General features: G+C 42.9%; 1 protein-coding gene across 1 annotated transcript in view; it reads left to right on the plus strand.

The window, feature by feature from the left end:
- The window catches only part of CSMD2 (CUB and Sushi multiple domains 2), a 735,331-nt gene that overhangs the window by 551,647 nt on the left and 169,063 nt on the right, over window positions 1-14,621 (plus strand). The window contains exons 27-28 of the mRNA XM_032227842.1: window positions 19-157; window positions 5,679-5,866. Of these exons, the coding sequence (XP_032083733.1) occupies window positions 19-157; window positions 5,679-5,866 (327 nt within the window). The remainder of the gene's footprint in view (window positions 1-18; window positions 158-5,678; window positions 5,867-14,621) is intronic.

Consider the following 14,621-nt stretch of genomic DNA (forward strand, 5'->3'; position numbering starts at 1 on the left):
TGCTCTCTCCTCCTTTAGCACCTTGTGGTGGGATCCTGGCAGGGCCTTCAGGGGTTATCTTGTCCCCCGGTTACCCGGAGCCTTACCCTCCAGGAAAAGAGTGTGATTGGAAGCTGACCGTCTCGCCGGATTATGTCATTGCTCTGGTGTTTCACACGTAAGTGCCTCAGATTCCCTTATCTTAAGTCACGGATGCAACTCAGTGGTGGGATTCAGCCAGTTCACACCACTTCGGAAGAATGGTTGTCATTGGTGGATTGCCAATTTTGTTACTACTAGTTCAGGAACACTCTTGCGGATGCTCCTGCTCGTGTGATGCTTCTGCACATGCACAGAAGCGTCTGGGCAGGTGGGTGGAGCCTCCCACCATTGCTACTACTGCAACAACCCACCTCGGCTGGTTGTTAACTTTCTGAGCAGTTTGGTGAACTGGTTGTTGGAAGAAATCATTAGGCAGAGAATCGGTTGTTAAATTATTTGAATCCCACCACTGATGCAACTCAGTAAATGGAGATTAAACCTGTTGGTTCTCTCTGAATAAATCATCTTTCTGTGCATATAGGGAGCCTGAGGGCACAGTGGATTAATGACACTCGACTTGTCAGCAAGAAATGTAAAATGTAAAAATGTATATTTGCATGTAAAAATGCAAGTAGATAAATAGGTACCATTCTGATGGGGAAAGCATTCCACGCAGAAGTGAGAGCTGGGGCTGGATCTGACTCAGTGGTGGGATTCAATTTTTTTTACTACCAGTTCTGGGGGCATGGTTTTGTGGGCATGGCTTTGTGGGCATGGCTTTGTGGGCATGGCTTTGTGGGCATGGCAGGGGAAGGATACTGCAAAATCCCCATTCCCTCACCACTCCAGGGGAAGGATACTGTAAAATCTCCATTCCCTCCCCATCCCACTAACCTGTTTCCCAGCTCCGTTCTCCTGTTCAGGGCAACAAAAGAAGATCAGCTGGGAGGTAGCGGGGATGTGGTCGGCCTATTTGCCCGCTCTTCAAACTACTCAACATTTCTGCTACCGGTTCTCCAGAACCTGTCAGACCTGGCTGAATGCCACCTCTGATCTGACTGGATGTGAGGCAAGGTCAGCAGAAGAAAGTAAAATGCCCCGAATGCTGCTATCCAGCTGGTGCAAAGCTAGTTCACCCCCCTGTGATGTACCATGAATAGTGCACTTGCATGAACAAAATGAACTAGCAATCTTAGGCTACCAGAACTCTTTTGTGGTAAAAAGCATTGTAGATTTCCTTGACTATACATACACCCCCCCCAAAAAAAAACCCCACCCCCAAAAACTCCTTTCTGTATTGTTACTGCCTGTGAAAGTTTCCAAACAAAGAGGGGGTTGATTCACAGACATGAGAATCAATTAGGTCAACTTAAGAGCCGAGGTGGTGCAGTGGTTAGGGTGCAGTACTGCAGGCCACTTTAGCTGACTGTGATCTGCAGTTCAGTGGTTCAAATCTCACCGGCTCAAGGTCGACTCAGCCTTCCATCCTTCCGAGGTGGGTGAAATGAGGACCCGGACTGTGGGGGCAAGTTGCTGACTCAATTTGCTAAAAAAAATTGTAAACCACTTAGAGAGGGCTGAAAGCCCTATGAAGCGGTATATAAGTCTAATAAATAAATAAATAAACAGATCATTGCAAACCTTCTCTATTATCTGGGGAAAGACCTGCCTTGATACATGATCATAGGAAGACTGTTGGAAAAAAGGTTAAAATCTCTCTGCCCCAAAGTGAGTGAAAATCTATTGATCAAAAATGGGGAGTAGTTTAGCTAGGCATCCAGAGCATGATCACATGACCTCAGGGTTGTGTGCAACATTTTGTAATGGCCAAAAGTACTTTACAAACTGTAAAGCCCCAATTCAAGGCTGTTGTAATTCCTGACCATTGTTAAATGTGTAGTTGTAAATTGAAGAGTACTTGTAAAAAAAAAACCCGGATAAAAGCACATTGTTATACAAAGCTGATTTTGCTTACTTCATAAAATATTCATTTCTTGAAGCAGACCACATCTTCCAGTAGGATTCCCACATCTTAAAGTTCCCAACTTTAAGTAAACGTAACAACAATGTATTCAAATTAATCTATGTACTGTAGTTTTTATTACTGATGCATAACCTGCACTCTGTTTTTGCAGTGAAGCGCAACTTTGAGATTCACTACAGTAGTTTTCAAGTCTACCCTGCTTTTTGCATCGTAACATTTGCTGCAGATCATTCTGCATTTAAGCCTACAACCTGGCTTAAAATATATATCAATTCATTTCCCACTCAACACAAGTCTGCAGCCACCACTATTTATGTCTATTTATCCATAAATACGCTGAATAGCCAAGGGAGCATTACAACTCCTGCTCTTTAATCCGTTAGATAGTCATTTATTCTCACTCATGCTTTTTTTCTTTAAAAATGTAAAATATTTTAATTAAATTCATTTGTCATATTTTACTAAATGTTTTAGGAAGGGACATGCAAGCTAATACAAATCAATGAATGAGAAAAAGAAAAGAAGAAAAAACCCAAAAAACATATTAAAAGTGCATGAAAGGAAAAAATACATAAAAAGGAAAAGGAAAAGAAATAAAAAAAAATATTTAAAGAAGTAACATCCAGTCTACTTTAAACCAGCTAGAAGTTTAATTATTAATTTGTCTCTATGGTTACAACATAATTCTCTTTTTTTTTATTAACATCTGTTTTGTGTAAACATCAAAACTGTAAATCATAAACTCATTTTTTTTCAATTTCACATAAAATGTCTACAAGAAGTTTCAGATAAACATAGAGATTATCTCTTCTCTGATCAAAGAAGTCAATTTAAGCATCTCAGCAAATTCCATCATCTTCACCAACCATTCCTCTATCGTAGATAATGCTGAATCTTTCCATCTTTGTGCATATAATAATCTTGTTGCGGTTATATTCATGCCTTATTTTCATCATCTACAGCTTTACCACTTTCAGCAACCATCTTTCCATACAATTTATATAACCATCCTTTCATACAGTTTATAGCAATTTGCAATCTATAGCTCTACCACTTTCCATAAACATACAATTTTTTTCATAATTGAAGTCAATTCACTTTTGTCATAAATGTTCTCTGAGTGAACAAACATGCAGTTCTTTCCTTACATTCATATATTTTTCAATGCTTTCCAAAGAGCAAAAATTCTTGTCTGTACACCCCACTGGTGGGTTGCAGGCGGTACGCCACAATACAGGCATACCGGAGCCTGCCCGGAGCACCGGATACCATTCCGGTACGGTGCTCTGGAGGGCCCACCTGCACGCCCGAGCTTCTTACCTGTATTTTAAAGCTTCTGCGCTGCCACGCACGTGCATGGTGCATACAGCACCTGTGTGACGCTCCGCTGAGCAGCTGGAGCGTCACGGAGGCTCACGGAGGCACTAAGATGCATGCGCGTGCTGTGCACGTCCATATGCATGCCACCAGGCCTGTTCCAACTGTACCGGTTGGAATGGGATCTGGAACCCACCACTGGTACACCCAGACATAAAACCCACTTCCTGCGTTTTGTTTATTGCCACCTCTTAAACACAATTAATCAGAATTCCACCAAGTCTCTTCCCAGACATACTTAGTAAAAATTGTGTAAATTTTCCATTTACTCTTGTTTCTGTGCTTGTAGCTTTGTATGCAGGAATAACAAGGACATTCCTTTAAGCCCCAGGCACAGTTTCATTTTTAATTTGTCAATTGATTTTATGACATCCAACTCCAAATGACTCTGGACATCTCACAATGCACTGAACAATATGGAAACAGTATATGTTAAAAGCAAATAGACAATAAAACTGTAATTCAGAGAAAAAAAGAAAGAAGTGAGATAATGAACTGGGGTACCTGCAAACATCTCACCAATAATTAGCATCCAGGAAAAGAGAATCTCTAAGGCAAAGCCTGGAGAACAAAGTCACACACATACACACAATTTCCATCACAAGCTTTCTGCATCATCTTGCAGAAACTAAACTAAACTAAACCATCATGTTACTGCTTTCTCGGTCTGTTTAACTACATTATTTTCATACATATGCAAGAGATAACTTTTTTTTTCTATGTACACATTACACAATATATTTCCATCATCATTTTTGGGGCAGCAGTAATTCTTTTCCATGCTTCCATGGTTATGCCACACTGGCTGGTTCCTTCTGTCTACTTTCCACCCATTCTTTTCAAAGAAGAATCTATTTTCTAATACAAGATTCATTCTTTTTTCCCTTGTGGCCATTTTATTTTTGCATTACTTAGTTCTTTTTCTACCTCCATTTTTCCCCACCTTTGACCTTACTACATATCTGCCCCACATATAGAATTTTTCATGACCCTTGAGTCTTTCACTGATTCCATCTATTTTTCATCATAAACATCAAAGCAACTATGCTTTTAAATTATCCTTTTACTATTCCATGTATAGAAAGAAATAGACTGCCAAATCAGCAGTCCTTCTCTTTTTCATTCTTCAAGTGGAACCAATCAATGTTTTTCTTCACTCACATCTTATGTCCATCCATCATCCATCATCCATCCATCCATCCATCCATCCATCCATCCATCCATGTCACTTAGCAGAGTAACCCAATCACATTTATTTAGAATATTGAACACCTTTTCCCAAATCCTTATCTCTCTTTAATTCTTACAATAGGGTGGCATCCCTCCATCTAACACTTGCAAGATCTAATGTTTGGAGGTTACAGGTCCCATATTTATGAATGACAGAGATGCGTAAAAGTTTCTCCTCTATACGAGGAGCTAAAGACTGAAAGTGACAATTTCCCTCCAAATTTGCCCTTTTTAATCCTCCTGCTATGTTTAATTCTAATCAGCCCTTTGAGGTAGACGAGGCCTGGAAACAAGTGCCACAAGAAATACTAGAACTTTGCTGATATTTGCTGATATGGACTATAATAATGAAATATTGATAATTATTCCTTCCCTCTCTTTAAACCAAAAGAAGTCAAGGTGGAACAACCATGATGCTGTCTTCATTTTTTGGGTTAAGCTTATATTTTGCTAGCAGTCCTTGCATACCTTCTCCATGTTCCTCCTCTGTGCTCCTCTACACCTCCCATAAACACCTACTTTGAGTATAAATCTTTCTAAAAAGACAACAAAGAACTAAAAGGATCAGTTGTCAATCTCCTGTCAGTAGCAGAAAGCTTGATTGTCACACATCTCATTATCTGAATTTGTTGTAAAGAAAAAAGAGGCTAGATTACAGAAGATATTGTATTGTAGTCCCTTTAATCAGCAGCTGTCTTGAGATGGGTCTCCCTTGCTGCCTTTTATCCTTTTTCTAAAGCAGTGTTTCTCAACCTTGCTGGCTTTTAGATGTGTGGACTTCAACTCTTAGAATTCCCTAGCTAGCATTGCTGGGTGGAGAATTCTGGATGCTGAATTCCACACATCTTAAATTCACTGAGGTTGAGAAACACTGCTCTAAAATGTTTCTTAATAGAACAAGGGAGCTGGCTAAGTCATTGTTGAGCTATGAATATGCATCTGTTCTTGTCTTGCAATGTTTTGCAAATGTTCATTTTTGTTCTGAGGTTCAGAGAATTCCATTATATCCCTGTTCTTGGTAGTCAGATACTTGACACACTTAGTTTCCTTTTCTCTTCCCTTTCAGGTTTAATTTGGAACCAGGGTATGATTTCTTGCACATCTATGATGGTGCCAGTTCAGTTAGTCCCCTGATTGGGAGTTTCTATGATACCCAAGTACCAGAAAGGATTGAGAGCAGCAGCAACAACCTTTTCCTGGCCTTCCGCAGTGATGCTTCTGTCAGCAATACAGGATTTGTAATCCATTACACAGGTATGTCCCACTTTCTAGTAGATATGCATGTCATCCTTATTGCCTTCCTTCACGTATCTGTAAGCAGATTTCAAGTCTCGTTTGATCTAGGTGTATCAGCTTCAAAAAAATATATTTCTGTATTTGTGTGTGCTTCTAGATCAGGGGTAATGGAGTGAGGCATAATGGAGTGAGCTCCTGTTACTTGTTCCAGCTTCTGCCAACCTAGCAGTTAGAAAGCATGTAAACTGCAAGTAGAAAAATAGGAACCACCTTTAGTGGGAAGGTAACAGTGTTCTTTGTGCCTTCGGCATTTAGTCATGCCAGCCACATGACCACGGAGACATCTTCGGACAGTGCTGGCTCTTCAACTTTGAAACGGAGATGAGCACCGCCCCCTAGAGCCGGGAACGACTAGCACATATATGCAAGGGGAACCTTTACCTTTAGATCAGGGGTGTCAAACTCACATCGTTACGGTATCATCGCATGACGTATTGTGACTTCCCCCCCCCTTCACTAAACCAGACATGGGCGTGACCAGACGTGACACATACACCCCATGGGCCGTGATTTTGATAACCCTGTTATATGACATGGCTTTCTACCCTGGAATTATAGGTGCCGAAGTCAAGTCCAATAATGAATTAAAAGGCATGCAATAAAGCTGATGCAATCATTTGTGTTATATAATGAAGTCTGAGAATAAGGCCGATGAAGAAGAACAAAATTAGAAAATATTTATTTTTGAAAGAAAAGTCATCTGCTAAGTAGGTGCATTGTAGGAGTAGAAGGAAATTGTAGAGGTGCCTTACATGTTTTATTTTGCCCTGTTCCCATTCCTCCAATTAGAGCAATCCAGTCCCATGCTGGTGACTCTTCAAAGAGCAGAGTGTGCCCTTTTCTATTTCCTCCTGCTTTTTGTTTTCTGCCCACTTGAAGCACATCTCAGTTGCACAGTCCATCAGGTGCAATATTTTCATGCTGCAGTGGGTTTAAAGATTCTACTTGGCATGCACAAGGGAAGGAAGTGGGAGGGGAAAACACTATTTGTATCCTATGTAGAATGCACTGATTTTATTTTTCATCTGTTAACTTCTCTTCTTTCCAACCCTAGTTCATTCAAAGTGGAGGGGAAAAAAAAACTTTTTCGACTTTTCTTTGTTCTTTGATTCGTGAAACAAACATTCTAACTGATAGAATGTAGGGATACATAGACCTTGCTAGAAGAGAGATCATCTTAGCACTTCAGTCTGAGCAACTGCCTATGAACAGCAGGTGGATATTGGCAATCTGGCCAGCTCAAATTGATTTTTCACATACAGTAGTGCTCCACTTTGTTCTGACCTAGGCTTCCTGATACAGTAAAAAGCACATACTTAGTCCCCAAAATCCTCTTTTTATTTCAATGGCTGTGAATTATGTTCATTCACAGCCCGTAATGAGTCACAAATAGTTTGTAAAGAGTCTGCCAAAGTCTTTCAGGATAAGGCTGATGAGCACCCACCTTTATCTCCCTTGAAACACAGCCAAAGACCTAATTGGCAATTAGCTTGGCAAGGCCACATGGAGCATAGAGTCAAAACAGACCTTCAGACTTTAAACCAACTAGAACAAATTAAGTTGCTTCCTGTAAAGGCTCACATGCCTTTGTTCCTCCTTTATGTCTTATGGGAGGGGCAAATCATCTCAAAGCCTTGCTCTTGAGTCACCTCTTTTGTCTTAACTGTTCTTGCCTTCTGACAGCTCTGCACATGCGCACACTGGGAGCAGGCTTACACTGTTCTTTTGCCTCACTGATGTCTGACTCTGGAGGCTCCAGAGGCAGCACATAACTCCCAGATGGCCCTGGACCCCTCTCTGCCTCTGACGCAGAGTCCTCGTCTGAGCCTTCCCCAGACTCCTGGACTGGCCTATGTTCCTCCCCAACCTTCTCACTGTCTGAACTCTGCAGGCTGCTGGCAGACCACAACACACTCTGAGACACTTTGTCGTGTCAGAAGAAAGTGACATGGGGTGAATCACCTAATTAAAGCAGAGGGCTAGTGATGTCCACACTCCAAATAGATCGGGGTGTGCCCAGCCTTTATTCTACTTTGCCTAGATGTACAAATAAGTGAATGGTTAAAATAAACTTGCTAGTGGTGTGTTCGTACATGTGGGTGTGTGTATGTGTGGGAAACCACAAGGAAATAAAACTCCTAGATGAAAGGCAAGAGCAAAGCAATTTTGTAGAGTTGCTAAGAAAATGACATAGCTGTGTCTATGTAATCAATGGAGGATAGACTCGAGTAAAGAGAATTTTTATGCCTGGATACACAACCTAAAAATGCTAAGCATGACCAAATAAAATAAACAAGAAATCCCAGGACCCAAGAAGTCAAAACATTGCAGCAAGACAGCAAGTAAGCTCTTCCTTACTACTGTCAAGGAAGCTACGGTAATTGTGTCCATTCATATACAAGATATTTCCCAAACAGATATTTGGCCCTAATAAGCACTCCTTATTTAGAATATGCAAAACATCATTCCTGAGAACTTAATAACTACCGTCCAGTCTCCAACCTCCCCTTTGTGGGGAAGGTTGTTGAGAAGGTGGTGGCCTTCCAGCTTCAGCGTACCTTGGAGGAAGCTAACTATCTTGACCCCTTCCAGTCTGGCTTCAGGCCCGGTTACAGCACAGAAACCGCTTTGGTCGCATTGACCGATGATCTCTGGAGAGCCAGAGATGGAGGCCATGCGTCCATCCTGGTTCTCCTTGACCTCTCAGCGGCTTTCGATACCATCAACCATGGTATCCTTCTGCGACGACTGTGGGAGGTGGGGGTGGGCGGCACTGTTTTGCAGTGGTTCTCCTCCTACCTCTCGGACAGGTCGCAGTCGGTGTTGGTGGGGGGGCAGAGATCGTCCCCGAGGCCCCTTACTTATGGGGTGCCGCAGGGCTCGGTCTTATCCCCCCTACTATTTAACATATACATGAAACCGCTGGGCGAGATCATTCGGAGGCACGGGATAAAATACCATCAATATGCGGACGATACACAGTTGTATCTGTCCGCCCCGTGCCAACTCAATGAAGCGGTGGAAGTGATGAACCGGGGCCTTGAGGCTGTTAAAGACTGGATGAGAGCTAACAAACTGGTGCTCAACCCGGAAAAGACCGAGTGGCTGTTGTGTTTTCCTCCCAATAATTTGGCTAATGTTCCATCAATCAGGCTGGGGGGACAAAATTTATACCCCTCAGACAGGGTCCGCAACTTGGGAGTCCTCCTGGACCCACAGCTGAGTTTTGACCATCATTTGTCAGCTGTGACCAGGGGGGCATTTGCCCAGGTTCGCCTGGTGCGCCAGTTGCGGCCCTACCTGAATCGGGAGGCCCTCACAACAGTCACTCGAGCCCTTGTGATCTCTAGGCTGGAATACTGCAATGTGCTCTACATGGGGCTGCCCTTGAAGAGCATCCGGCGACTTCAGCTAGTCCAGAATGCGGTCGCGCGAGTGATCGTGGGTGCACCACGGTTCGCCCACATAACACCGATCCTCCGTGAGCTGCGCTGGCTACCTGTTGATCTCTGGGTGCACTTCAAGGTCCTACTTACCACTCACAAAGCGCTCCATGGTAGTGGATCTGGCTATTTGAGAGACCGCCTTCTGCCAATTACCTCCCTGCGTCCCATCAGATCGCACAGGGTAGGCCTCCTCCGAATTCCATCTGCCAGTCAGTGCTGACTGGCGACTACGCGGAGGAGAGCCTTCTCAGTCGCAGCTCCGACGCTATGGAACAATCTCCCCGTGGAGATCCGCACCCTCACCACCGCCCAGGCCTTCCGCACGGCCCTTAAGATCTGGCTATCCCGTCAGGCCTGGGGATAAAAATCTTAGTTTGTCCCCTCCCGAATGATGAATGAATGTTGTGCTCTATTTTTAATATTATGTATTGTCTTATGTCTTTTGTCTTTGTACCCCCCTCCCCGTGTTTTGTAAGCCGCCCTGAGTCCCCTCAGGGAAAAGGGCGGCCTATAAATTATAATAAACACTCTAAACACTCTAAAAGAGAGACAAAAAATTGAGCGCCTCTATTTTGGGTTTATGTTGGGATGTGTGAGTGTGTCTCAAAATGTATGTAGTTTAGGATGTATGCAACCCATAAGTTTTCACAGTATGTTTTACCTCAATATAAAATGATCCTTCTCAAGAAAGGGTAGCTTAGAAATTCACTATGTTGTTCACTACACAGAGAAATTTTCACTACAGGGGGAAAAAATCCTGAACTTCAGCAATAAATGCTTCTTCAAAACCAAAGTTCATTGATTGACACCCAACCGGTTAATTTGTAATGGATTCCATCAGAACAACAATCAATTTTTGCCATTGCTTTTGATGAAGGAGGGAACTGATTAAGTCAAGGCCACAACTGGAAATGAAAGTTTCCTGCTTTCTCTCTCCCTCCCTCCCTCTCCAAAGGATACCTATGCAAATGTTTGTGCCCTTATCTAGTCACAGAGCTGTTTTGCTGGGAGCTAAAAGCGGCATTTTAAACTTTCATGCGTGAAAGGAAAGCCAAACATCTTGAGCATGAGATCAGAGAAATCTGAACTTGCAAGAACTGGAGAACTTGAGGGAAGGAAGGAAGAAAGACAGCCTTCTGACTAGGCTGGGGCAACCAAGTTGGGACAACTTCCCTGAGTTTTCTGCCTTCGGGTTCAAGCAAATGAAGCAGGAAAGCATTTGTAATGAATCAAATAATTAAACCAGTTCATAGGTATCCTTAAGAATTGGGGAACACTATTGCAGTTGCATAGGGATATGGTGGCTCAGTGGCTAAGATGCTGAGCTTGTTGATCAGAAAGGTCGGCAGTTTGGCAATTCGAATCTCTAGTGCTGCGTAACAGAGTGAACTCCCATTACTAGTCCCAGCTTCTGCCAACCTAGCAGTTTGAAAGCATGTAAAAAATGCAGGTAGAAAAATAGGAACCATCTTTGGGGGGAATGTAACAGTGTTCTGTGCGCCTTTGGTGTTTAATCTTGCCAGCCACAAAACCCCAAAGACATCTTCGGACAGCGCTGGCTCTTCGGCTTTGTAATGGAGATGGATTCCACCCTCTAGAATCACGACTAGCACTTTTGTGGAAGGGGAACCTTTACCTTTGCCTTGCCTTTATTGCAGTTGCAAAAATTCATCATCTACTATTGCTTCCCACAACATCCAGATTAAAATTGTTTTGAGACTGACTTCAACATTCAAGCCAATATCTACTACTGCTAATTGAATGTCCAAGAGGCTCAGTTTTTTCCAATTAAATGAGTTTGAAAGGCAAAAATTCTTCTTTGGATGAAATTTAGAAAAGGAAAAAGAGCAACTGGGTTGTGAGGAGTCCCTGTTGCTTGTTTGCTTCTTTTCTCCAGGGTGTGGAAAGCAGCATGGCCAGTGTTGTATAGAATAGAATAGAATAGAATAGAATAGAATAGAATAGAAGAGAAGAGAAGAGAGAAGAGAAGAGAAGAGAAGAGAAGAGAAGAGAAGAGAAGAGAATTCTTTATTGGCCAAGTGTGATTGGATACACAAGAGATTTGTTTTTTGTGCATATGCTTTCAGTGTACATAAGGAGAATAAAAGACATTCATCAAGAATAAAAAGATACAACCCTTAGTGATAATCAAGGATACTAATAAGGTATCAAATCGTACTAGGAAACAAATAAAACAATATAAATTGAAAGATACAAGCAACATGGTTATAGTCATAAGTGGAAAGAGATAGGCACTAGGAAAGAAGAGAAGAATAATAGGAATACGGTCTTAGTAAATTATTTGACAGTGTAGGAAAAAACTGTCCTTGTGTCTAGTTGTTCTGGTGTGGAGTGCCCTATAGTGTCATTTTGAGGGCAGAAGTTGAAACAATTTATCTCCAGGATGTGAGGGTAAATGTTTTCACAGCCCTCTTTTTGACTTGACCAGTATACATGTCCTCAATGGAAGGCAAGTTGGTAGCAATTGTTTTTTTTGCAGATCTAATTATCCGTTGAAGTCGGTGTCTGTTTTGTTGGGTTGAAGAGCCAAACCAGACAGTTGTGGAGGTGCAGCTGACAGACTCAACAATTCCTCTGTAGAACTGCATCAGCTTTCTGATGTATTTTATCTAAGTAGCAACTACATGCACAGAAACATCCGAGTGGGTGGGTGGAGTCTCCCTCTGCCGCCAGTACTGGTTCGCCTAATCCAGGCCGAACTGGGAGCAGGAACCATTTGTGCTTCAGTTTGAGATGCAGACAACACAGTCTCATCTCCAACACCCTGTGCCAGTCTTCAAAAGTGAAAGGACACAGGGCGGAAAACATCCTGGAGAAACCACAGCTCCACAACCCAGTCCTTTCAGCAGTTCCGAGAAGGCTCCACATCCATTTCCATTACTCAGGTGACCCTGAGGACACAGTGGCTTCAATGACTCTAATGGAATGCAAATGACCATCTGTCTGCAAGGAATATAAATCCTTCCATTCTCCACCATCCAGTCAGAGCTGAAGAAGCTTCTTGGATGAGAAGTGAAACTTCTTCAAAGAAAAACTAGAAAGTCCAGTTGCCTCTTGAAAAAGCACATTTGGGACATTATTCTAAGCAGTGCTTCCTAAAGCAGGGTAAATTACCCAACACTGAGTTAAAGTGTTCTTTTTTTGGGAGAGAGGGGTATAATGACATATGAACCCATTACTCATCTCAACAGGGACATTTAAATTGACTAAAGATTGCCACAGGTACTAAAATGTATTTGAAATCTCCCAAAGTATTCTTATTCAGATCAAAACTAATGAGGTTATCAGTGGTAGTTTGTTGAAGTGACAAGGCTCATTCAAGGGAATAATTTTTATAATACAAATAATTATTGAATTACAATAATTTGTTCAGTGATTGCTTGAAGTTATGGTGGTCCTGAAGGAAAGGACTGGACCTTGAAGTTTGATAAGAGCTTCAGATAGGTTTTTGGATAATGAAGTTTAGGAAGTGCTACTCTAAACTGCAATGGGGATTATGAGACAGTAATGGCTAACCTTTTTGTCCTCATGTGTCAAAAGCATGTGTGCACGCCAGTGGTGGGTTGCAGGCGGTACTCCCCAGTACGGGCATACCGGAGCCTGCCCGGAGCACCGAATACCATTCTGGTATGGTGCTCCAGAGGGCCAGCCTGCCCGCCCAAGCTCCTTACCAATCTTTTAAGTCTTTGGTGCCTTTGCGCATGCACAAAGCATGCACAGCGCCTGCGTGATGCTCCGCTGAGCAGCTGGAGTGTCACAAAGGCGCTAAGATGCCTGCGCACACACTGCACATGTCCATGTGGATGCAGCCGGAACCCACCACTGGTTCATGCAATAGCCCATCCCCCATGTGTGCCACCCCCTGAGCATGCATGCATAAACACCCCCGCACACTCTTTTGGGCCTAGCAGGCCTCCTTGAAGTCTCCTGGGACCAAAAATGGGACACGGAGATGGTGCTGCATCCCCCTGCATTCCCCCCTGCTGCTGCACATGAGCATGAGACCTCCCACTCTCCCCCATGTGCACACTTCTCCTGCATGTGCAGCAGAGACCCGAAAATCAGTCAACTGGCAGGAGGAGCGTGCGCATGGGCAATGGAGATGAGCTGGGGCGATGACTCATGTGCTGACAGAGAGGCCTTTGTGTGCCACCTGTGCCATATGTGCCATAGATTCGCCATCCGGTGATATATGATTTATGTGACGTAGAAACCATGATTGTGGGTCGCAATAGGCTAGGGGCATATAATCAAAGAAGTTGATATTCTGCAGAAGTGGTGAAGTAGTTATTTCAAGCAATGGACCAGGAAGTTTAGAAGGAGCAGGTCCTACATGCCTGGAGGCATATAGGGCAAATGTAGTGGATGACTAGGACTTCCAGCATCATTTAAAGATGGTTGTGTAGGAAGAAAGAAAGCATAATGGGAAAAGACCTACAAGAAAACACCAAAGTCAGTGGAGTTTGCGAGCCCCTCCTCTTTCTCTGTCAGTACTTTGTTGTGCAATGTGAAGTGTTATTTTATTCCTCTCCAAGCAAGCATCAAGACAGAGATCAAGCATGTAGCTGAGATGCCTGACAGGGGGTGGGAGGCATCATGTCAAGCCAAAGATGTAGCAGCTCCTTAGATAAAAGACAACTTGGCTCTTTAAAATAACGAGAATAAGTGTAGAGTGATCACAGGAATATAGTAGGACAGAGGATTCGTTATAAGCTTTAGAAATACACACTGTAGAAAGAGAAGAAAAGTTTCTTTCGCTGCTTCTCTGGCTTGTAAGTGGTTTATTGGTATTGATCTGTGAAAAGTGGTTTTTATGACCTAGCATCATCTAGGCCAGTGTTTCTCAACCTTGCCGACTTTAAGTCCTGTGGACTTCAACTCCCAGAATCCCCCAGCTAGTTGGCTGGGGAATTCTGGGAGTTGAAGTCCACAGGACTTAAAGTTGCCAAGGTTTAGAAACACTGATCTAGGCAATCACTCTAAGTCACAACTGGAGGTGGAGGGTAGTGGTTAGATTATATTGTAGATGACTAGCATGCAAACCAACTAAAGCCCTCCAAAACATCTTAAGTAAACTAAAAGATTCAGTAGCCCCAGAAGGAAAAACAGGTGTCATCTACAAAATACAATGGAAGGATTGTAACACCGACTTGTAGGACATAATGACAGAAGGCTAGCAGAACAGATCCATGAACAACAACTAGCTGTTAGAAGACATGAGGAAAACCCCTTAACCCAATAATACA

Source organism: Thamnophis elegans, chromosome 12 (genome assembly GCF_009769535.1).
Source record: "Thamnophis elegans isolate rThaEle1 chromosome 12, rThaEle1.pri, whole genome shotgun sequence".
Lineage (NCBI taxonomy): Eukaryota > Metazoa > Chordata > Lepidosauria > Squamata > Colubridae > Thamnophis > Thamnophis elegans.